The 25,327-nt window shown below is 38.3% G+C and overlaps 1 protein-coding gene across 1 annotated transcript; it reads right to left on the bottom strand.

The window, feature by feature from the left end:
* Positions 1-202: 202 nt before the first annotated feature.
* CAPN6 (calpain 6) lies at positions 203-25,091 on the bottom strand. Its single transcript, XM_084870466.1, has 13 exons — positions 24,917-25,091; positions 18,340-18,519; positions 9,210-9,341; positions 7,764-7,972; positions 7,099-7,291; positions 6,368-6,561; positions 6,034-6,111; positions 5,742-5,928; positions 3,909-4,031; positions 3,531-3,733; positions 2,885-3,006; positions 2,166-2,302; positions 203-1,646 (listed from the first exon to the last, which is right to left on the bottom strand). The coding sequence occupies exons 2-13, from the start codon at positions 18,502-18,504 to the stop codon at positions 1,464-1,466; spliced, it is 1,926 nt and encodes a 641-aa protein (XP_084726592.1). The 5' UTR covers positions 18,505-18,519; positions 24,917-25,091; the 3' UTR covers positions 203-1,463.
* Between the last annotated feature and the right edge of the window lie 236 nt (positions 25,092-25,327).

The raw sequence follows: 25,327 nt of genomic DNA, 5'->3' as shown, positions 1-25,327 counted from the left end.
CAAAACTGGTCACTTTATTGAATTTGAAATTTATTGTGGTTTGGATTATGTAAGACAGTGTAGTAAAGGCACTGCAGAAGTAACACTGAAAAATATGATAGAAAATGAACAAGCTAAAAAAAAACCTACAAAATATTTTTAAATGAATGCATGCTGGACTAGACTAGGTACTACAACTATGTTTTTTTTTTTAAACATTGCATAAACATTGAAATATTGTTGGAGCTGGGGATTTTGAGGGTTTGAAAAGGCTTCATGGAGGAGGTGGCATTTATGCTGGGCCTTAAAGGAAGAGTAGAATGTTGATAGATGAGATAGAGGGAAGAACATTTTGGGATGACTGACTCAAGAGAAAATTCCGTAGATGTACTGAAAAAATAAGAGGGCAAACAAACACCCTCAGGGAGTGAAGCTTTCCAGCTGATAAAAGTGATTTAGGGGCCTGGGATGTAACCAAAGCCTCAAGGCCTCAGATGGGGTCTTCAGTACCAATGATATTAGGAGGCACAGGACAATGAGCTTGTTCGTAAGCCTAGCAGCAGCAGGACGTTTCACATTGCAGTCAGGGGCCCAAAACTGGCTGTACTATGCCTGGATGGATTTTCTTATCTTTTCAGGTTGTGTGGTACTTAGGCATTCTTCCTCTTGCCCACTGACGGCCTGAATGGTAGTTTGTGTGCGCCCAAATGCGCGTGAGTGAGTGTAGGTGTGTGTGTAGATGGGTGGGGGACCGAGGCTTTGTCTCCCACTGCAGCTTCTTCCATTTTCCCTCTTGTGGCACACAGCTGGCTTCCACTGAGCTGGAGATCAGGCCCTTCCCACTATCTAGGCCTCACTGAACTCGAGCTCTTGATTAAGCACCAAGGAAGCTTCCTCAACATGAAAGTAAAACCTACTATATGGGAGGTGACTTAGGTTAGGGCAGGACTACACTTTCTGGTGGTGATGATGGTGGGGGTGATGGTGGTGGTAAAGGCTGGGGACTTATAAGCAGGCTCTGGCTGCGGAATACAATGTTGCAGAGTTGTTTGTAGTGTTCAGTAAGGAGCCGGGATGTCAGGCTAGACCAGCTTGGCCTTGATCACCCCTCTTCCTTCCTCAACATACTCTACAGAGGGGATATATTGGGCACCTGAAAGCAGCAAAGACATCTGTAGGGTATCCAAACTGTTGTTGTCCTGCTTGAATCTCACCCCTGGAAGCTCCAGAGATATTTCTTGGAAAACATACATATGATCTCTGGGTAAGAATGTCACCTCCCCCTGTCCAGCTGCTGGAGGTATATAGGTTATGTAGCTACTGATGCTACTTGGATCGGGAGGTATGGGGAACTTATCGGAAGAAAGGAAAAGTTAATTACTATTAATTTCTTTTTTTTAAAAGGTTATGAATTTGAGATATGATCTGGCATCTGACAGAAAATAAAAGGGTGGAAGCTGTCAGGATTTTCTGGAGCTGGAGATTTAGAGCTCAGTAAGATCATCGCTGGAAATAACCTTAAGGCTGAGGTGGCCTTGCTTGACTTTGGCAGTTGGACCACCCTTCTTACGAAGGTACAGAGACTTCAGATCACGGCAGTCACTGGGGTCAGCATCCAGAGTAACCTGCCCTAAGAATTGATCACAGAATTTTCGGCTGTTCCAGACCTGGAGAGACAAGTTGAAAAAGTGAAAGTGAGCAACCCTCTGTGAGATTGGACTTTTCCCAGTGGCAGCTAGAACCTAATGCTAAGCTTAGAAAGATTTGTTTTAAAATAAAAAAAAAGACCTCTCCTGATACCTCATTGGTTGATGAAAAGCCATTAAGTCAGAATAACAACCAAACTGTAGGGGTTCATCCTGACATAGTAGGATCAGGGTCATTTGAACAGGTGTATGTTTTCCCTTATGAGATTTTTTTTTCCCTTATGGGGTTTTACAGTTACCTGAGACCATGAGGGCTTCTTTACATAATGAAATAAATGGAAAAGAGACTATTTAAGACAGAGATTAATAAGAAAGTTAATGTCTATTCCTGGTGGGAGGTGTCTTTAAGTACAAAACAAATGAACAAAAACCCCAGATTAACCCTTGCTTTGTATTCTAGACATAGGGGAGGCACTTGGGATAATCTAGTGTGCAATACTGATTATGAGCCATGCTGAGGGTCCCTGTTCACATTCTCACCTGCACTATAATAGGAATGTCAGTGGTCCTTCTGTAGAAAATGGCCTGTGTGTCAAAAATGGCATGAACAGTATTCTTTTGGACAGGAGAACGGACTTCATCCTTTCCACATTTGATGACCAAATATGGGTTCACAGCTGGAACAAAGTGACAATTGTTATTAAGACAATGATTAAATTTCTCTTCCCACATAGTCAAGAAACTATCCCATTCTGGGATATTGGGCATAACACCAAGGTACCAGAATGACTCAACACTTTTGTTCCTGGTTCCTTTTTTCCCTACACTTTAAAAAAATATATGTTTTATCGATTTTTTTTACAAAGAGGAAGGGAGAAGCATAGAGAGTTAGAAACATTGATGAGAGAGAAACATCAATCAGCTGCCTTCTGCACACCTCCTACTGGGGATGTACCCACAACCAAGGTACATGGCCCCTTGACCAGAATCGAACCTGAGACCTTTCAGTCCGCAGGCCGACGCTCTATCCACTGAGAAAAACTGGTTAAGGCTTCCCTAAACTTTATAAAGGAATATAAAATAAATATTATCTAGACCTTTCCCAGAGTTTACATTCCATTTTGCCATGGTTGAGAGCCATCCTGACTTGTCTAGACTGAAAATATGATTGGAAAAAATCATTTGTGACCATCTTTTCTAACTACACATGCAACAATTGAAACTAAATTTTGTTTTCCCATAACCTTTGCAGAGCTTACTTTCATTGGCATACTTCTTCTCCAGGCCCTCAGCACTGTGAACAGTGATCTGGGTAACTACCTTTGGGTAGCCACGAGCCAGATTCCAGCAAGACATCTTGGGCATGTCCAGAGTCAGTTCCCTGAAACATCAAAGAGAAGACACATTATTGATGATGAATGTACTTTTTTGATGAGGAGATAGTCTTGCCCAAGCAGATACTGTTGCTAAAAAGCATGAACTACTGAGTGACCTAACTCATTCTTCCTCAGACACGGCTTATATTTTATGACTGTTTTCCTTTCTCCTTACTTTAAGGACCAGCAGATAAAGATCAAAGAAGTCAGAGTTGGGGTGAAAAGGTAGTTTTGGTGACCCAGCACTCAGAACAGAGGAACAGTGAGGAGGGCCAGCTGTCAAAAAGAAAAGAATTGGCCAGAGAACAGAAGATAAAATATAAGTGGAAAATGTTAGGATATAGGCCTGTTCCCCTTAAATAGCTGGTCAGAGATTTCAAGCTCAGATGCCCCACTGGGGAATTTCTTATAACCTCACTTTGAAATATATTTCTAGCACTATCATTTCAGTTAAATCTAATGTGAACAAGTTGTTCTTTTGGAAGAAAAGCAGAAAAAAGGAATTTGCAGGGCTGGCCAAGGAAACAACCTGAGCTGGACAGGCACTTCAGAGAAAATTCTCAGGAGAAACTCGCTGGTGCGGCCATGCTGAAACATGGTTGGGACAAGCACATAGTTGCCTTTCTTCAGGTACTTGCTCAGAAATACAGTGCGGGTGTCAATATAGGTGGAAGTCCCAGCGCGCTCCTGGATATAGAGGTGATGAAGGCGGAATTTGCGGTTCATCTCCACCTGGAAATAAAATTGAATGAAATGCTCCATTCCTCTCAAGTCATAGCTTTGTGTTGTAAGATCCTAGGTCCTCTGCTTCCTTTACCCCTGGACATTTCTTAATTCCCCTAACCCAAGCCATCCTAATTTTTACTCCATTAGTCATCATTCTCTCTACTCCAATGCACATTCCTACCTTGAAGAGCTCAAAGCCAATGATGTAATTGTCAGGTCTTCCCATGCGGCGGTATGTACGCATATCCTTCTGTTGCAGTGACATGATGACCTTGTGACCATCCTCAGGCACAGTAAAGATATACTAAGGGAAAGAGGCCACCAAGGAGCTTAGTTAACATTTCCATTTTATATTAGCCAGATCAAATTTCAGGGAAGAAAACTTCACTTTGGAAAGCAGAGACTTGAGTTATTCTCTGGGCTTTGCCACTGACCACACAAAGAGGCCTTTGATAATCCATTGACTTAATAAGTGTAGATCATAATACTTGATTTTTCCCTATGGCATTCAGCATGTATTGAGAGAGATAACTTCATGCCTATTCATTTGATGCCAAAGGTATTATGCTTTATTTTAATAAGTTCTTGGTAGGATATTAGATGTTTTTGTTTTTGTTATTATCTTCTTGTTAGTAAAAGCTATATATAGGAAAATTCCAGAACATATAAAAACAGAAATTATTCTGGTTTAACTTAAATTGACAATGCAGCATTCCCCTAGGCTAACCTATTGCCAGGCAGATGTGTGGCTCCTGGAAGGGATAAACTTCCTTGAGAACTAATGTTTTGATACCACTGTTTTAGGAAGCTGCAGGCCTGCGCCAAAGACTTTTCAAACATCATATGGGGAATTATGGTGCCACTGGGAAGTAAAACTAAAAGACATCAGATTCTCTCTCTCTCTCTCTCTCTCTCTCTCTCTCTCTCTCTCTCTCTCTCTCTCTCTCTCTCTCTCTCTCTTTCATTTTGTCTCTCTCCCCTCCCTTCTTCCTTCCCTCTCTCCCTTCTTACCTCTATTCTTCCTTCTCTCCCCAACCCCTTAAGCAAAAAAAAAAAAAAGGAAACATAGGCAGAATCATAGGCTTTCAAGGTCACCAAAGGTCAATCTTGTGCAGATACTTAAAAGTAAGTCGAAGGGGTCATTTCTTCAGCTTGGTTTATGTGCTTGATACTTAAAACATTTCCAGATTGTAAACAGAGGTGTAGGGAGGCAGTAATAGGAGCTTTCTTTTCTTTTGGGACAATAAAAATGGAAGGGATGGAGAAAAGTATGAGTTAAGAAAATTAGGCCACCAGCCTTAGTGCCTATCAATGAGGTCAATGCAAAGAAAATGCTCACCCATGTAAGGCTGCAATATATTCAGAATTCTTATCTCCTGTGGCTTAGCTCATCAGCACATTTGGGGATAAAATCATCCAGGTTATTATAGATTCAAGCTTTGGATGTTTGAATGTTTTGCTTTGGGGTATGCCTAAGCATGAACCCTAATATATCACCTAGAATAGCTTTGTAATGAGGGATAGATGACAAATAGCCATTCAAATCCTGGGGTGAATGACCTGGTTCTAGATTAGAAAAGTGAGACATAATGATGAAGTTCAAAAGAATAACCTTTATGAAAAAGAGAACATGTAAATGTGCACAAAAGAGAACAATTGGGTAGAGAACAAATGAAAATTAATTGAGAAAGTGTCTGGGAGAAGATCCTTTCTCTCCAGTATGGGAACATCAGAAGGAAGTGGAGTTGTCAAGAACCATAATAAGCAATATGGCCAGGAGAGAGGTAGCTAAAAGAAAGGGCTCAGACTTGATAATGTTTCTAATGTTCATCTCTCCAGAAACACAGTTTACCATTTTTACCAACATCTGGGCCATTCTCTAGGCATCTTGGTTGATGAATATCACACAATACTTGCAAATGGAATAATTTTATGTCAAAGGAATACTCCAAGGTGGGCCTGGGTTCCTATTGCCTTAATAACTTGGAGGCAAAGAAAAACAATGTATTCAAACCTGAGGATTCTGTAGGAAGGTATCACGGTTGTTATAGCAGCCTCCTGAACGGTTCATCAAGGGATCATCATCCACAGTCCAGCACCCCACCACTGATTCTAGCTCCTTGTGGCCAAAAATGGGGTTGTTCACATTGCGGCAGACATAGAGTTCATGAAAGTTGCGGCAAAAGTCTTCCAGGCTCATCCTGAATAGAAAGAGTACAGGAAAAAAATAATATGGTACTTAATACCTACCCCTTTAGTTACATGTAGAAGCCACAATTACTTTAGTACAGAAAACCTCTCCTCACCAAAACTCTCCATCATCAGACATAACAAGCTCCAGGTTCTTGCGATCTGCTGCAGTCAGTTGCTGCCACTCTTCAGAACTAAAAACAAATAGTCAAAAAGGACAAGCTGTCATATTTGCCATTGAATAGCTACAGTAAGCAGTATACCAAGGAAACAGAATGCATGAATATTGGGCCTGATTTATCTCATCTCTGGCTAAGTCAAAGACCCCATACTTAAGAAGAGCTGACAGATGTCACTAGGCATTGACAGCCCACTAGCAGTTTGAAGGAATGGGTTTGGGAGAACTATAGGGCTTTCAATATATAGCAGTCAAAGTGGACTGGCACTCACATTTCACTCCAGGGGCCACTCCATTCCTGTCTTCCCAAGGGGTTCCTCAGGCGAATCATATACAGTTTCTCAGTTCTGAACACTTCCACAAGTCTCTCTCCAAGACGGATCTTCCGTATATCAGTCATGGTGTAGGTATGGCCCTTCAGTAAACCCCAATCAGTTTCAACTTCTTGTTCTTCCTGATTGGGAGACTGACAGCAAAGAAAGATACATAAGAGCATAATAATTGGGAGACCCAAAGCCTGATTCCTCCTCTTCCTTGATTGGTTTACCGCAGTATGATTGAAGCTAGTTCTCCCTATGCAGATAGAAATTTGATCCAGATATCTAACTTGACACTAAGTAAGTGAAGGAAATAAATAAAGAATTTAATATAACAATCACTTAAACAATGCAAACTCAAACTACCCACAGTACTGCACTGATATTAACAGTATTAACATTTGGTGCAGTTGGCTTACTCCAAAAAACTATAACCTCAACATCCAGGAACAGAGACAGAAGGCGTAATTTATCAGAGGCTATTTACATCACCTTGAGTGCCACATTGCCCCTCAGAAGGACAACAGGATAAAAGTTAAAGCCAGGAATCAATGTGTATTGTTAGAGTTCTAAGTCCCAAATGGCTTTTCATTAATGTCCACATTAAGGGTGATATTCCTTACTAAATTTTGTAGTCTCCTATGTCAGAAATGGGTAAAGAGTAGTTGTTTATGGTGAATACAAACCTCAATGGAGCAACAGATCAGACCTCCTTTGGTAAATGTTTTGTATAGTTCTTTGAACAGCTTGTACTTCTCCTCAACAAGCTCAGTGTATCTTCCCTTCTGCATGTCAACAGTTTCAGCCAATGTGCCAGTGAAGTCCACTATGATATCAGTGGTGGTCAAACCATCAAGGGCCTCATAACAGCCAAGCAGCCTGAGAACAAATATGCAAGATTATCTTTTTAGAGTTATTTTTCCAAGTTAAGGACATACTGTCCCAAGAATTAGAACAGTCCCAGCTAACCTTTACCATCTGGCTTTTCTCTAGGTATAATATGAAAGTTATTTTTGAGATTATAGTTAGAGATTTCTAGGTTTAGGCTATGTTTGCCAAGGACAGTCCATACGGGAACTTCTTTCTACAGGTGAATACTAGACAATGAGAAAACTGAAGGCTAATGCCATGTTATTTGCTGATTAGCAGCAGGGGGGTAATAGAACCCAGAACATCTGATTGCTCTCCAAGCTAAGATTTTTTAGGGCCAACCCAAGGCCCAAAGCAATGTCTTAGATCTGACTCAGATCTTACCCAAAATAAATCAAGGGGCTTAGGCTGGCAGATAATGAACTCCTAAGGGAATATGTGATCTTACTTTTCTCATGTTTTGTCAAAACTTACTACTTACTTTGCATAAGCTTTTTCCAATAGAGCATTCCAAAACTCATTCATGGAGGTGGAGAAGGAGAAAACCAGATCTCCATTGATGGTGGGCAGCAAGTCATCAATCACCACTTCAGTCCATTCTCCAAAATGCCAGAAACGGAAGTGAAATATCCCAGCATATTTATCTAGTTTTTGAGGGTCCCATTCCTGTTCCTTATGGTTGGGAATTGTCTGGAAATATAAGAACATTCAATCAACTCTTATTTACCAGGCTATATCCAAATGTTGAAATTAAAGTTGACTTTCAACAAATTCATGTGGCAACAGGAAGCACACTAAATACATCTGGTTTATATCTAGATTGGGCAGTCTAGGTATGGCATTTTTTTCCCCTACAACTATTGCTTTCCCAATTGAGTTTTGCTGAGGATAATATTAACATGTTTGTCCTGAATATACAGAGGATGACTGGAAGCAGCCGGTTAGGGGTAAAATTATTTACCACAAATAATCTACAAATTCTATCATAAAAAATGTCTATATAGACATATCTGTAGTTGCATGTTTAGTCAAATAAATAAGGCATTTTAAAAATTAAATTCAGTCAAAACACAAGGTCTCCAGTGGTTTCATTTTTTAAAAGTTCATCGTAGAATATAGATTCCAATCATAACTTGAGTAAAATCACATTTAGAAAATTCTAAATTTCAATACAATTACACAGTAGTCTACAAAATTATTTTTCTAAATAAAATACTCTAATTGGTACCAAATTCAACGCTTTATTGCCCTGAATTCTAACTAAATGCCAAAAAAAGTTTTACTCATCATTTTTTAAAGATATATTTTTATTGACTTCAGAGAGGGAGAGAGAGAGAGATAGAAACATCAATGATGAGAGAGAATCATCCATCAGCTGTCTCCTGCAAATCCCCTACTGGGGATCTAATCTGAAACCCCAGCATGTGCCCTCGACCGAAATCAAACCTGGTACCCTTCAGTCCATAGGCCAACATTCTATCCACTGAGTCAAACCAGCTAGGGCAGAAACGTTTTAGTCTTACTAACTTATGAGAACTTCTTCAAAGATCTAATTTCATCTTTATCACAGTTCAGTTATTCCTGGCCCTTACTAGCTTTATACCCCAATGTGTACAGACAATACAAGTATGCAGAGATATGGGTCAAAACACTGCAAGTGATAAAAGATCAACAAATACGTGTGAAAAATCATATAGATGAAAATCTTAATGGCGGAATTTGGGGTGTATACAGATATTTACTGTAAAATTCTTTCAGTTTCTTATATTCATAATAAATCTTATAATAAAATAGAAGGAAATTACCTAGTTATTACTCTGATTTTAAGAATTAGACAATCTATAAAGTTACAAGTTGACTTTTACTGAAATTATTAAAGAAGACAAGAAGGTGAAAACTGAGTAAGGTCCCATAGGAGGAGCAATACCTTTGTCCAGTGACACTCCTGGACAGCCAAACAGGAGAATGCAGAGACCATTGGCTTGTGCCCTAGTCGCCCTTGGATCAGCTGGTGGTTGCTGATGTTGCCCACAATCAGACGGGGGTCATCACAGATGTCCTGTGGATATAACAATTAGTTCTTAGAATCTAGAAAGTATTTCCAAAGAGCCAAAGTGAGCTGAGCTAGGAAGGGTAGAAGAGGTGGGGTTGAAAGATGACTAGAACTTATATAGGTGAAACAAAGGGAAGTTCTGGGGTTGTGATCAAAAGCACAAAGCAGTAAAAACAACAACATAAACCCTACATAGCAGTAGATCATCTAGACACAGAAAAAGTGTGATGAAGGGAAGTGGCAAGAGAAATGGAAGGAGAAAGGATGAGATGTACTAGTCTGGGCTCTCAGGCATAGCTATCACTGGAGTTTGGAAGAGTTTTTAGCAGAGCAGTGAGCTTTTAAAGAGGAGAACTAGGATCTAGCTCATTATATTCTGATCCTATTTGTCAGGAGGAGACTTTTTTAAGCAGCTGTGCTTATAAAGTTGACTAAATTTAAGAGGCAAGTCCTGGTGGAGGTGAATATAAATGTTTCTTCCTCTCTAGAAAAATTCTTTAGGAGACCATTTACATGAAGACTTTTCCTAACATAAAGCAAAGGCAACAGCCATCTCCATGGCAACTAGATTTTTCCACATTTTTGGATAAATATAGATGGCAGAAGCACTAATAGCAGGTGGTAATAGACAGGAGCATTTCAACATACACTCTATTCCCACAATGGATGTTTTGAGGGAACCTGGATAGAGTGGGGGCAGCATTTGTGTGTGTGTGTGTGTGTGTGTGTGTGTGTGTGTGTGTGTTCCCCAACATATCATTAGCAGTGCCATTCCCACTGTGAGTAGGAAAATTAGATCCAAATAACACAATTACAACAAAATGTAATGAAGACAGATTTGAGGCATTTTCAAAGTATAATCACTGTCTAGAGCAGTGGTTCTCAACCTTTCTAATGCTGTGACCCTTTAATACAGTTCCTCATGTTGTGGTGGCCCCCAACCATAAAATTATTTTCGTTGCTACTTCATAACTGTAATTTAGCTACTGTTAATGAATCATAATGTAAATATCTTTGTTTTCTGATGGTCTTAGGCTCTACAGCAGGGATTCTCAACCATGTCTAGTGTCTCAACCTATGAAGTAGCAACAAAAATAATTTTATGGTTGGGGGTTACCACAACATGAAGAACTGTATTAAAGGGCCACAGCATTAGATAGGTTGAGAACCACTGGTCAGGAGGAAGGACCCCAAAGTTTCCCTGGTGAATAGATTGAATTGGAATAGGAATGCTCAAGTTGAAGCCTTAGGAAACATTAGAGTTAGGCAATTGGACAAGGGAAGGATATGAAAACATCATGGGTAGAAAGACAAGCATGGACAAATGTATATCTACATATGTGACATCATATAATTGAAGATATGATTGTGTGACTCAGAGGATCAGCACTTGCATAGATAAAAAGCAGAAAATACCAATGAAGTCTTGAAAAGATGAAGAAAGCTTCCTAGAGGAGGCCATTCGTCAGTACTTTGACATTCTGCTTACCCAACAAAAACAAATCCAAGTCTCAAATAGAAAGAAATCTAGACCTACATTCATTTAAAATTATTAAAGAGAGACAGCTATATTTTTCTGATTTTCAAACCTTTTTTTTAATGGACATAATTCTCCTTGATGAAGAGTCTGGTCTACAAAATGAAACATTCCATCTATTCTTTAAAAGCCAAAATAACTCTGGAAAGGAATAAGCATTCTGGACAGGGACAGTCCAAACTGAAGATTAATTGGATGTCCCTCTGCCAAAAGGAGGTTAGGTAGGTTGTCAGCTTTGGATTTTCTGTGTGTGGTTTTTAATGCATGTCTAGTGTCTCATCGTTACTTTTGTGTATTAGGAAAGACTTCTACCATACTATTATTTTGTGGGTTGAGAGATGCCTGGTTTTTCACTTAATAAATGTAAAGTGGGTGTGTTGGATGAACTATATCCTGATATTTTTTCTCTTATTGTTTCTTTGCCCTTTTTAAGATGAAACTAAACAGAGTTTTTCCTTTATAGATCAAGTGTTACCATTTTATTTTGCACAAGATGTAAAGTTATACAATGATTTATCAGACTGAAACAATGCATGCAATAGTTTTTTGTATGGAAAAACAGTACAGTAAACATTGATATGTAAAAAAGTATCTTTTAGATCATTAACACATTTTATTTTCTAGTTTTATGTGGAGTTATTAATAATTAGGTTTACATTACAGTGCCTTCAGTTCATACAAGGCTTTCATTTCACACTAGAGATCTAGGCTCAGCCAACATTTTGGCATGCCATCTTCTATTCAATATATAAAAGGTCACATAAATGAGCAAAAAGACATGTAAATAGAAATTAAATTGAAGGATGGCTATTTAACAGTGGGTTTTAAAATATAGTAAGTTAGCAGTCTATAGATTTTCAAATATGGAATAAATTTTAGGGACTATTTAGTTAACCTGTTCATTATATAAATGAGGAATCAGGCTCAGAGAAGGGCAGTAATGTGCCCCTTCAATTATCCAGCTAGTTACTAGGCCTAGAATTGAAGTTTTAAGTTATTAAAACCATATACAGTTAAAGAAGAAACCCAACACCTTAATTGGTACATCCTTTTGCTATTAGATTTATCAATGGGCACCACATAAAGGGTAATATTGTGTAGCTTTTCAGGGACAGACCTGCAACTACCTCTTTCAGTCAGCAATCCCGTTTTTATGCTTATTTTCTTATAACAAACAAAAGCTCCCAATTGTTCTGAAATACTTGCTTAAATCATATCTTAGCTTTTGGGTCCAGGCTAAACCTCATTAATAAGATTTAATCTCCTCTGTTTAATACACTAAATATGAATCAATCAATTCTGTATGTCAGCATTACAATGTAAAACATGGGAGCAAATCATTACTAAGCCGTATTTTCTACCTTTTTAAGGAAGTAAAAAAAAAACTAGAAAGCAACTAAAGAGGTAGAAAGAGTAAAGGGTAATGAGCCAATGCAAATCTAAAAGTAGTAGGGAGTGGAGTTGTGGGAGAGGTCATAGCTCACACAGTCACATATTTGGGTGGCTTGAAAGGGAGGGATGATTGCTGAGCCCTTAATGGCTCCCAGCTGTGTTGGCATAGTTAACATGATCCTTGAACTGGGCTTTTTGTCAAGGCAAAATAATTCTTATGGGTAAAATACACACAAATAGGAAGTCAAGAACTAAAAGTAAAGCCAAGAATGGTTCCTTCATATACTCATGCCTGACCCAAAGCCTTCCAAAAAAAGCAGCTTCTCTGGAAATATGTTCTTTTAGCTGAGCACTGAGAGACCCTCCCATTTGTCCTCACATAATCTCCCTTGCCAATATCTCTGGGAGGGGTAGAGAGGCATGGAATTACAATTCTTGGAGCCCTGCACTCTGTGTGGCTCTCTTTGCACCTACCATATCCACATAACTAGAATTTGTTTTAACAAAGGTACAATTTGAAGACAATAAACGGTGATTAAAATAAATGTATGCCTAGAAAACCAACAACCAGAAGAGTGGAGACACTTTAAAACCAATACTAAGGGGATGGTGGCATGGTAACTATAAGTGAGGCCAGCCCTGTAATGGGTATATTATGACTAAATTCAGGGCTCTAAGTAGTCCCAGAAGGTTCAAGGCTGCCATTCAAGACCTGTGGGTTATGTGAGCTAGTCCAAGGTACCATTATATTAGCCTTAGAATACTGAATCATCCACAGATAGGACATTGATAGATGAACGTAGGTGCAGGAACTATTGTTGAACCAGTCTCTCAAGAAGTCCATTTTAGCTGCTGAGGAGTTTTGCTTCTGCATTGCCATCAGTGAAACATCCTCTTCCTTTCTAACCCCTCCAAGGGAAATAGAATATGGAACCTCAGAATAAGGTCTTAAGCTCAACTTCCACTTCCAACCCAGATAACCAAGTCACAACATAATCTTTTTTTAATTTGAATCATCAAACTTCTGTTAGGAGACTTCAGATATAAAGCCCAAACTGCTTTATTGGGAAGAGTTTATATATTCATGCAATGGAATACTATCTAGCAATAAAAAGGAACAAACTGAGACATTCAACAATATACAGTAGATGACCATTGAAAACATTATGCTAAGCAAAAGAAGTCAGCTAGTTTTATGATTCTATTTTAAGTAAAATGTTCAGAATAGGCAAATCTAGATAGAAATTAAAAGTAGATTAGTGGTTGCTTGTGTTAGGGATGGGAGCTATTTACTCATTGCAAATGGGCACAAGGTATCTTATTGGGATGATACAGTTGTTCTAAAATTGGATTCTGAGGATGTTTGCACAACTCTGTAAATTTACTAAAAAAAAATCAATGCATATATGCTTAAAGCAGGTGAATTTTATGGTATATAAATTGCATTTTGATAAAGCTGTTAGGTTTTTCTTTTAAGCAAAATTCAAAATAAGTAGGATAGATGGAGAGTATAGGCCTATTCAATTGCCTTCAAATGTGTCAACAGTGGAAAATATTTAGGACTACTCAGGTGGTGGGGGGCATTATCTATGAGAAGAAAAATAAATTTATGAACAGTTGAGGCCAAAGCTACTGTGAAGAGGAATTACATTCAGCTGGGTGTTGGCAATTTCCATTAGCACAAAGGGAGAAGTCTTTCCTCTTTTACCATTCCTTCACATGCAATCTATCATAGAGGCCTGTGTCATCTGTTTCTAATGTCTCCCCTCATCAACCTTTCTCTTCTATTCCTATCGTCTTTATTTTAATCCAGAACCTCACTAGCCTCCTCCTATACAATGTATTGAAATGGCCCAGATGAAAAGTATTGCCTAGTGAGAGATGTGATCAAAAACAATGATAGTGAAAACTGAATTCAAATTTTGTTTTGTCAAAAACAATGATAGTGAAAACTGAATTCAAAACTGAATTTAAAAAAAGAGCTCTGGTGCAGGTACACATGCTTCTCCTACAGCTGATTATGCAAATTTCCATGAGCCTTGCTCCATTTCAGTTTGAGATTAGATGCATCTTCCTATAAGACACTATTGTAGCTGAGTATAAGTCATCCCGGAAAAAAGCCAAAGATGGGTAAGAAGGGAGGGTGGCTGAAGGAAATTGGGGAAGATATTTCGTGTGGGAATGTTGTGGACAGATTTAAGCATAAACATCTTACCTTCAGTCTTATAATCACACTGTAATTCAGTAAAACTCAGCTTTTAGAATTCACTAAGACTTTATAAGGTTGAAGACCCAAGGAGTATAGGAAATCCAGGAGTACATGTCTCAGACAATATACATGTGTACCCAGTAAGCTAGGGCCATGGGATCACTGGATAAATTAAGGCAAAGTATTTTCCTCTGAAGGGTATGAGCATTAATCAATTGAAAAATTTGTTTCATAGCAAGGAAGCTGCAAGTTGGAATAAGGGGAACTCAATCCTACCCTAATATGGCAGGGATTGATTTGTGTTATTTGTTTCAATTACCAGTGGTGATTACACGCATTGGGACCTATGAAGACAGGGGATTTTCAAGATGGGAGAAGAGAGAGAAACTATCAAGTTAATCATGCTTCTTCCATTTTAGAGATTTCCAAATAGGCCTGGTTGAGTATGTGGCTATGTGGCATGCCAAGGGACAAGAAGTCTGTAAGCTTCTCTGCAAACCAGGATTTCAACCTTGCCAATGAGGTGGGTGAGGCCAAAGACCCATATGGTCTTCCTGAGCCAATTCAGAGAGGCCCATGGCTGTCTCTCAAATTTCCTGATGGGAGGCCAGAGAACTTTGACGTGATTCTTGACCACAGGTTTGGCCTCCACACTGACTGAAAAGGAATCCAAACCTTTTTTAGGAGACTCAGATGGTGGTCCAGAACCTTATATTCCCCCTACTTTCCATAAGAGGCCCCCTTTCCAACCAATTCAATCCACAAAGATCTCTCCTTCTTCAGAATATTACATGATTTATTATTTATATGCTTGAAAATAACATTTCTCATATCTGGCATTAATTATTTAACTCTTTGATAACTTAATATCCATTTCTTCTACTAGAATGAAAGTATGTATCTTGCACAGAAGCTGACATAGAATGTTTTTCAAGTGCTTCTCCCTTTGGGCTTAATTAAGACTAAACTCACTGTATGTTCTCCAAATGGATAATATGGGTTAATTAATGATGTACAGCATTGGGACAGTGAGGAAAACTGATTGGAGAACTTTACATTTTAGTAAAAGAGACACACAATTCTATGTCCCTAAAATGGCAGCTTGGTGAAAAATAATGTGGGCTTTGTAGTCAAAATAGGACTCAAATTCTAGCATGTTAGCAGCCTGATCCTGGAAAAAAAATATTATCTTCTCTCTGTTTCTCTCAGTTTTCTCATGCATAAAATGGACATAGTATCAACTTTTACTTTTTAAACCCGAAAAAAATTATATCAAAATGATCTTTAAGTTATCTACCTTGCTAAGTTATGGCAATAAGGATGAAATGAGAAATGTATAGGAAACTCTAAACACAGTACACGGGCCCATAGTAGGTATGCCATAAATGCTGATTCTTTTAATGTTCACCCCCATTTACCCTCTCTTTCTGACATTCCCTCACTCTGGAAGAAGTATTGCTTGCCTCACAGGAAAAATGGACTATTGCCACAGGAAAAATGGACTATTAAGTTTTTTCCTTCCCTGCTAATTCACCTAGGATTCAATCCACAGAATTTGGAATATGAGGGCAAAAGACTTAGCCAAGACAGAGGAAGGATGTGCTAAAAGACTGGCCAGTACAGGAAGCACTGTTGGCTTGGTTCACATCTGAGGAATGGCTTCATGTTGGCTTGCAATTTTGTCCCCCATTGGATTTCCTCCCACTTCCTCCAAGAATCATTCATTCCTTCAATTATCAATCATCAATCATTATTTTCTATCTTCTGCATCTTCAACCTCTTCTGCTTTACTATTTACTGCTTAGACTATGAATATGTTCTATTTATTAACCCCCAGAAAAACCTCCCTCCAATCCCTGCCTCCGTTTCAGCTACTTCCAACTTACTGATTTACTTTCTTTTATATCCAACATCATAAAAGAATAGTGCCCCTCATTACCATCATCCATTCATAACAGTGGTGTGGCTCTAGACAATACAGTTATATTTTCTTCATACATTTCTGGAAAGAAATATTACCTCTCTCCATACTCAATTAATGGCTAGTGAATTCTACTCACATTTCCCAGATTTTATTGCAGGTGACTGATCTGCAGGAATGTAAGAAACAGGAGGCACATAAAGTCAGAAGAAGTATAATCTTCCTTCTGATGGAACGACTTCTCCAGGTCTCATACTCTCAATGGCTATCATACTTAATGGGGGAAAAACTGAGGCATGAACCTAAAGGGTATTATGCTCAGTGAAATAAGTTAGTCAGAGAAAAACAGATACCATATGATTTCACTTATATATGGAATCCAAAGGACAAAATAAATGAACAAACAAAATTAAAACAGACTCATAAATACAGAGAGCAAACTGGCGATTGCCTGAGGGGATAGAGGTTGGGGGACTTGGAGAAAAGGGTGAAGAGATACAGGGGTCTTCAAACTTTTTAAAGTGGGGGCCAGATCACGGTCCCTCAGAGAGCTGGAGGGCCGGACTATATGAACTACTAATTCCTACTGTAACACCTCGGCTGCGCTCACTGCCCAAAAAACCTGGCGGGCAGGATCAGACTCCTCTGCGGGCTGCATGTGGCCCGCGGGCCGTAGTTTGAAGACCTCTGGATTAAGAAGTACAAATTGGTAGTTAAGTCACGAGGATGTAAAGTAAATCATAGAAACTATAGTCAATGAAATTGTAATAAATATGTATGGTGCCAACTGGGTACTGGAAATACCAAGAGGAACACTATGTAAAGTATATAATTGTTTTACCCCTAAACTATACACCTGAAGCCTATACAAAACAATATTTAATGTAAACTGTAAATGAAAAATAAAAAATAAATAAAAAGAAAGACCTCTTTTGAATCTCCTAGAAAACAAGAGCCTTAGCTGATATATCTTGGCACCACCTGGTGGCAACCTACATAAACTGAAGTAGCTCTTATAAGAACTATATTTAGGAATTTAAATTGTGGAAATTGCAAATAAAACGTGATAGCTGCTCATTAAAGAAGGCAAACCTTAACCTGCTAACTGAGGTGGTTCAATAATAGTGTCCCAAAAGATATGTGATTAAATAGAATCAGAAAGTCTTCAAGATACTGTGAAGATCGAAGAATTTCTATTTCATAACAGTCCTCTGTGGCTTATATTTCTGGTCATACACTTCGGGAAAGAACCCAGCTAGTATATCTTTCTATACAGTTAATACCCTTTATATATAGAAAGGTTGTCATTTATTCTCTAGAATCCATCTTCCTGTCATTTTATGCACTGAGCTCCCACTCCAAAGGGCTTGTGAAGGCTTAAAAAGACTTGCTTTAGAGACAACATACAGATCCTCCACAAAGAACCATATTAATAGGTGGTGAAAGAGCTGCAGTCCTACTTGAATCTAACTTTGCTAATTGTAGGAGGATACAGATGATGGTATCCAAATAGCAGCAAAGAAGCTTCTTCTCCCATTGCAAGCTCCATCTTCTTTCTATAGCGTTAATTTTATGTATGCTCAGCATATAAGGAACTTTCCTTCCCATTGGTCTGAGATTATCATAAAGTCGCTGTGATAGGCAACTTAGTAAAATGTATAGTTGCTTTCTGAGTTACCATGTTTACTCAAATGAACTTCCAAAGAAAACAAAAATGGTATATATCTTTTGTGCTTTTTTAAAATTACTAAACCTGACAAAATTTGACTGAAGTTCAAGATTCCTCAAGTTATAGCCAGAAACACAGATTCTTAAAACTTCCCATGTTAAAGTTGTTTTCTAAGTTAGTCTACATGCAGTAGACTGTGTGAGTGAAATATTGGACCAAGTAGTTACTGCATAATTGAAATAAAGTGGGAGTCAGAAATTGCAAAAAGAAACTTACCTGGGGACGTTTCCACACTACCTTCCCAGGAAGCAGTCGGTTGTAAAAAAGTGAATCATTCTCAGGCAAAAAAGTTGGATCACAGAAAAGTATACCATCTTTGATGCATTCCTGTTTCAGTTCCAGGTACTTCTGGTTTTTGAAGAGCTTCAGAGGAGGACCCATAGTTTCGAACTATGTCTAGAATGAGAGGGAAAAAAATGTTGTTAGAGGAAGAAGTTCTTGAGTCTTTTAAAGATTACCTGATTAGACAAGTGATAGTTATCCCAATGATTTATTACCAAAAGTAGGCACTTCAAGTTTGACTTTAATGGAAAAATCACCATTTTCAGACAAAGGAGAGAGTTCAGACTCTGCAACTAATTAATTTGAGACTTTGGATAAAGCACCCAAACCACTCTGGGGTCTCAGTTTCTTATCAAACAAAAAATATTATATATTTTTCCAATAATAATATTATTGGAAAAATATATAATAAATGTTAAGATTATTAGTTAAATGTGAGTCACTATAATTTAAAGGACAATTTTCCATTTTATACTGGCTGAAAGGAGTTCAAAACAAAAAAAAAATTAAATTTGTGGTTTACTATATTCAGAATAAGTTGGTGTCCTGAAGGGCCACACACTTTGTGCTTGAGGGAAGAAGCAACCCCTTTCACTTCTAGCAAGCCCTTTTACACAGTTCCTTCTCTTTTATTGTTAAAGAGTTTTGCAATTTTATTACTGCTTAGAAAGGCTAATACAAGAAACAGAACTCAGCAGATGGCATCCAAAGACAATTAAAGATAGAAATATTTTATGTACTCTCTTCCTCAAAGTCTAATGTGCAATCATTTGCCCTTGATAAAAGGCAGACTCCAAAATTCAACTACACCAATTTGGTGGACCCTAGGTTCTTATCCCATAGCAATACACATTTGCTTTCTTTTCTTTAAAAAAAAAAATCTCACATGACTAAATAGAGAATTAATATAGTGTGGCTCTTTAGGCAATGTGTATAAGAGTACCTCACACCCAAATGTCCCAAATAACCAATTTTTATGAGGACAATTTGAAAGGCAAATTTGATTTTAAATAACTCCAGTGTGATAATAGGCTTTCAATGCCTTTGCTTGATCACAAAGATAGATTTGAAATGATTTTAATGATCTGCTAATGACATTCAATGGTAGATAAGAGGGGGTTTGGGAAATTTGGATGGCACAAAATATTTCAAAAACATATTTTAAGAATAATGATTTTTATATTATATTATCACATGTGGGTTGAAAATAAAAATTATAAGGATAGACTATGTGCTATAAAATGGATAAGATTTGAAAAAAGGCTAGTTATCACTTTAAAAAGTATCTATGTAGATAATATAACTCAAAACCCACTTAATAAAGTGGCAGTTGCAATTTTATAAAAAGTGTAATATTAATCAGACTTCTTTACTATTTTATTTTATGTTATTTCAGTATTAAATTGAAATTCCTTATTGGTAAAGAAGTCTTCCTATTTGAGAAACGTAAAAAAAAATTAATGTTCTTTGCAACCTACAATATATATAAACAAGCTTACCATTTTCCTAAACCCAAATAATAAGAAGCTGGAAATAACCACAATTTTTTTCCTAATCTTATTTCACTTAGGTAATGCTCTCCAGTTCCATCCAAGCTACTGCAAATGGTAAGAATTCCTTTTTTTATAGCAGTGTAGTATTTCACTGTGTAGATGTACCATAGTTTCCTAATCCACTCATCTGCTGATGGGGATTTAGGCTGTTTCCAAATCTTATTTGTTAACAATTGTTTTGTTGTGATTTTGGTGTGTGTGGGTTTTTTTGTTTTGTTTTGTTTTTGTTTTTGTTTATTTTCAGATTGAAGGCTACAGGACACTGCAAAATATAAAAATGCCTTCAGTTATCAGATTTAACTCTGCTTTTATTGTTTAAAATTTAAGTATATTTCACTGTGTTTGAAGTTATGGATAGCATCAGTAATAATTTTCCATTAAGCAGCATCAGAGCCAATCTGAATGTTTGCTCACGCTCCTTTGTGGAGCCTGTTACAAATGGACCCCCGTTTTTGCATGTATTCAAACTTAAAACAAATAGTACTGCACCTCTTGCTCTCCCTGAAAGGTTTTGGTAGGTTGCCAGACTCTGAGGACCATAAATGGAGGATATTCTGGAGCGATTAGAATATTTAGTTTGCCAGAACTTCCTAGTCCCTAATCATTTTGGATAAATTAGTATTTCCTGTTCTTGGGAAGGCCCTCTGCCTCATCAGTCTCCCCTCCTACTGGCTATGCAAGCAGGAACCTGCAAAAGGGATCATGCTTATGAAAAGAAGGCCTGTCTACAGAGGGAAGCAGTATCAATTGCAAGGAAAATCAGGTTCAATTAAAAAAAACGAGTATATCCCAGTAGGCTCTTTCAGAGACATAATGTACAGCTGATGTGGATAGGTCAAGCATTTTTACCTATATTTGCGAGTTTACAGTAAATAAGGAATAGTAGCTATCAGCCTATATTTTGATAGATATCCATTAGAGTACAACTATAGTCCCATGTCCCATTAGATTTGCAAAGTAGAATTAACCCCTATTCTGACTAGGTATAGCACAACTATCAATATGTTCCATTTTCTGTGGCTTTGGTTTCTTTATGCCTCAAATTTTACATTGGGAGAATAGGGTTATCTATGCTGCCCTTCTTACACTGTGGCTGTACCTAATGAGATCGGTAGTGTAAAAAAATATTTTGAGGCCCAGACGGTGTGTCTACTGGTTGAATTTCTACCCTGGAACTGAGAGAGGTCCCCTATTTGATTCCTGGTCTGGACACATGCCTGGGTTTGGGGTTTGATCCCCAGTGGATGGGGTGCAGGAGGCAGCCAACTGATGTTTCTCTGTTTCCATCTCTCTATCCCTCTCCCTTCTTCTGTTTCCAAAGTCAATAAAAACATATTTTTAAAAATTATTTTTAATAAGTAGAAAGGGCTCCATAAATGCAAGGTATACACTGTAAGCCACCTCATTGCCTGGCACAAAGCTGGGCACACAACCGTTGTTCAGGAAATAGTTGTTGAATGAATAAATGTCTTATGTAGAAAATTCATGTCTATATGCCAAGTCATTGTTTGAAAGATACATTTAAGTTCAAGATCTCTTCATGACAGTTACATTTAACAGATATTATCTGTACCTTTATTTTGTATCTGCAGAAATGGCAGCTCAGAGAAAGGGCAGCTAGATACTTGCAAAGCCAACTCAAACCCCAGTCTGTATAATGTTAGATCTAGTGTGCAGCTTTCCATCACATCACGCTGCTTCTTTTGGTCACTGCCTTTTTTGAAGGAGGTGTTTGTTTGTTTGCTTGTTTGTTTAGCTCAAATAAGGAAAACCCTTCAAAGAAAACATAATAACTAACTTTGAAGCACTTTGCCTAGAATTTATTGTCATGGTGGATATTAAAAAGGTTTTTTATTTCCATAATTTGATGATCATGGAAGAATCAGAACCTTTGACATTCTAGGGTTCACCATTTAACCCTTAGAAAACTTTTGAAAACCCAGAAATTTGTAAGTTAAATTTGTCATAAACAAGTTGTCCTATCAGAGAGTAGGAGAGTGAAGAAAGGACTGTTCCTTCTTTGATATCTTGGTACACCAACTGTGAAGAAGATAGAGTCTTTAGTTAATAACCATATATTAAGAAATTCAGCAAACAGAATCAAATCTAGGGATTTGAGTTACCAACTGAAAAGAACCTCTAGCTAAGAAATAGCTAATAAAGGGAACATGCATATCTAAGAGGGACAACTGTATCCTGAGACAAGTATCATGAATGGTTGGGTGAAGCCAAGTGTGGGGTTTTGCAATGAGATAATTGTCACAAACAATACTACTCGATTTATGATCCATTGCCTAGAGATAGAGCAGGAAGAAGATCATGTGGATCAAGGCAAATGGGAGGAGTAGCTGCAAAGTTTGAAAAGTTGAGAGTTGCCAGGGGAAGTTGAGGGAGCCTGCCACATAGAGCACAAGGCTACAGTTAGGGAGCTTTGGTTACTCACTGAATTGGAAGAGCTGGGCAAAAATCTTAAGAGGAAAACCATTTGTTTTTTTACCTTCAGGTTAGTCTTAGAGTTGAAACTAGATTTTGTTCTAAAAAGTGAAATCTAACTCAGTTTATTAAAGATAATTATTAACTGATAAAGGAACCCCAGTTCGTGATTTACAAACTTCTGTTGATTGGGGTGAGTGGGAGGGTACAGAAAGGCATTTTAAAGAGAGAAAGGGAGAGGGGATGGCTCTGGAGTGTTGGCCCTTGCTATTTTCTCCTTTTCCCCAGTTTTGCTCTAGTACTATACTTGAGACGAAATCAGAGGTAAAAGCAATTAGGAACTTTTGCCGAGCAAACTGAATACAAAAGACCTACCAACAGACCTAGCTCTCTCCTGGCACTAAGTAGGGGTCACTTTAGCCACAATCAACAGTTCACCTCCTCACACCTGGGGGTGGTTCATTGAGAGAAATGGTGCCTTGATCCAGAATCAAGTCCAAAATACCACCATTCAAGGTAAATAACAGCTCCCTCAGTTTCCTCACAAACACAATGAGAATATACATGATGGCTGCCCCATACACTTCACGATGTTATTGGGGAAATCTAATAACATTAAATATATGAAAATATTTTTTAACTGTTAAGGATAAACAGTGTGAGACAGTAGTATTAGCATACTTTTTTTTTTTTTTTTTTTTAGCAAATTTAATCTCTTTTCTGTCCTCAGTGGAAAAGGAGGAGATTTGATCACATGCTTCAAATAAGATATTCAAGGACATTTAAAAGACCAGTATAAGATGGCCCCTCCACCATTCAATATCTCCTTTCTTTTCCACCTTTCCTTTTCGGCTGATGCGCCCCACTACCCCTTTTCCCCATCTTAGATAAATAAACTCATCCTATAAATCTAATTTTATAGCCTTCTGAGAATATAATTCCAATTTTTATAGAATTATGCTGGAAGAATTCTTAGAAATCACTTAACCCAAATCCAAGTTTTTATAGGAAAGTGAAGGATCTTGCCTATGGTTACATAGTTAATGACAGAGCTAGCACTAAAACCAGGACTTCCTGACACTTTTCACCACAATTTAAAAAGCGGGGGAGTAAGTGTGCAAACATGAAATCTCAAGACTCTGCTTTGGAAAATTCTAATTGTCCTATTCTTAGAAGAATGCACTTAGGAGTTTTGTTTTTGAACTGCAAACTGTCAGAAAGTAAGATGATTTCAAATCAAGGCTAATCAAAGAAACACTGTTTTGGGGTTACAAAGGGGGCTTTTTCTGTTTTTAATTTAGGAATTGCAAACACCTAAGGATGCAAAAAGCCTGCTTTTTAACTTATTCCAGAGTACACAAGTGTTTTTAGAGTTTTCTTAGACTGCTAATAAAGAATGCTATTCAAATTCAAAGTAGTCACACACATGTGCACATATGCATACACATGTACATGCATGCAAACTGCTAGAGGAATAAAAGAGTTAATTAGCAGCCCCCAAGGAATCTTTAAAAAATTCCTTTAGACTATAAAAGGTTCTTAATTTCACAACAAAGATTTTTAAGTGAGACAGCCAAATTTCAAGAAAACAGTACAAGTTAGGATGCTTTATCCTGAAGCCAGAAGTAACTGTCAGGATTGCAGACTCAGTTTAATTTTCCTATGTGCTTTTCACCAAACTTCAAGCTCCAAATCTTCAGATCCAATTTTCAATTGCAATACTCTAATCCTTCCTTGCCCTCCCCCCACCGCCTGCCGGCTCTGGTCAAGTAACCCCATTAAGCCCCTAGAACACCAGTGACAGTGTTGTGAGTGGGTTGAGATGTGTGTGGGGGGAGTGGGGGGTTGGGGCAGAGAGGATAGAACCACAATTGCAAATAAAATTTAAAACAAAGCAAGAATTAGATAAGAACAAACCAGACTGGCCAGGGGTTGCAAATAAAATAGCCAAGATCAATCTGTCACCAGGACAGGAGGACTACTGGTTGTGCAAACAGAACAGCCTCTGCGGCCACTCCCTCCCGTGCAACAGTGCACAGCCTGTGCACCTCACTCCCAAGGCTAAAAGGCCTTTTGTACACAGTGTGGTTCCAAGATTTTGCCTGAATTTCAATAATTTGCCCACAGCCGTGGTTCAGACAAAGCTACATGGAAGCTTTGACAATTAGCCTGGGTTCTTCTCATTTGACTAAGGAAGGTTTGCCCTTTCTCACCAGGGATTTCAGGGAACACAAGACAAAAAAAAACAAGACAAAACAAAACAAAAAACCCCCAGATATCACTAGAAAAACTTCATTGTCAAACAACCACAATCACCCCACCCAAAATAACTAGTCAAAAAAGTCCATCAGTTTGGAACTTTCCAAACTGCTATTACACATGCACATTCTATCCAAACAAACCATACAATGATAGCTGTGGATTTTGATTAACTATAAAGTTCAAGTTTCTTTACCTCTTTTTTACACCTAGTTATCCAGCAAATAAAATTCCAGGATAAGTTTGTGAGTGCCCTTTCTACTCACCTGAGTTATCCCAGTTGCCTCAGCCGCCGCCTCTGCTGCTGCTGCTGCTGCTGCTGCTGCTGCTGCTGCTGCTGCTGCTGCTGCTGCTGCTCTTGGCCAGGTAACCCCTACAAAGTCTGTGCAGTCAGTGTGGCTGAACAAAGATTCTGGCTTTCTTAACCTGAAAACTATTTGGGCTGTACCAAGCTCTGCTCACAGGGGGAGGTGACTCGCAGAAACTTCAGGAGATTTTGCCCCGCCTAGCAGTTAGAAACTGATCCTGAGTCATGAGGAAAATCTGGAAAGAGCCTCTGCCAGATGTGCAGACGGGATGCCCACTGCAGATCCATCCACCAACAAGCTGCAAAACCCAGGAAGCCACATTTGAAATCTTTTTTCCCCTCCCAAAGAGAAATAGGACTTTCAGGAGGG

Source organism: Pipistrellus hanaki (genome assembly GCF_964339955.1).
Source record: "Pipistrellus hanaki genome assembly, chromosome: X".
Lineage (NCBI taxonomy): Eukaryota > Metazoa > Chordata > Mammalia > Chiroptera > Vespertilionidae > Pipistrellus > Pipistrellus hanaki.
Note: the sequence above shows the minus strand (reverse complement) of the source record. Positions and strands in the feature narration are given on the sequence as shown.

Excerpts from the sequence above, each read along its gene's own strand:
- CAPN6 (XM_084870466.1), bottom strand. The coding sequence starts at position 18,504 with ATGGGTCCTCCTCTGAAGCTCTTCAAAAACCAGAAGTACCTGGAACTG. Across the intron at positions 6,112-6,367 it reads AGTGGCCCCTGGAGTGAAAT|TTCTGAAGAGTGGCAGCAAC; the intron begins GTGAGTGCCAGT and ends ATTTGTTTTTAG. Across the intron at positions 4,032-5,741 it reads CCTTCCTACAGAATCCTCAG|TATATCTTTACTGTGCCTGA; the intron begins GTTTGAATACAT and ends TCTTTCCCTTAG.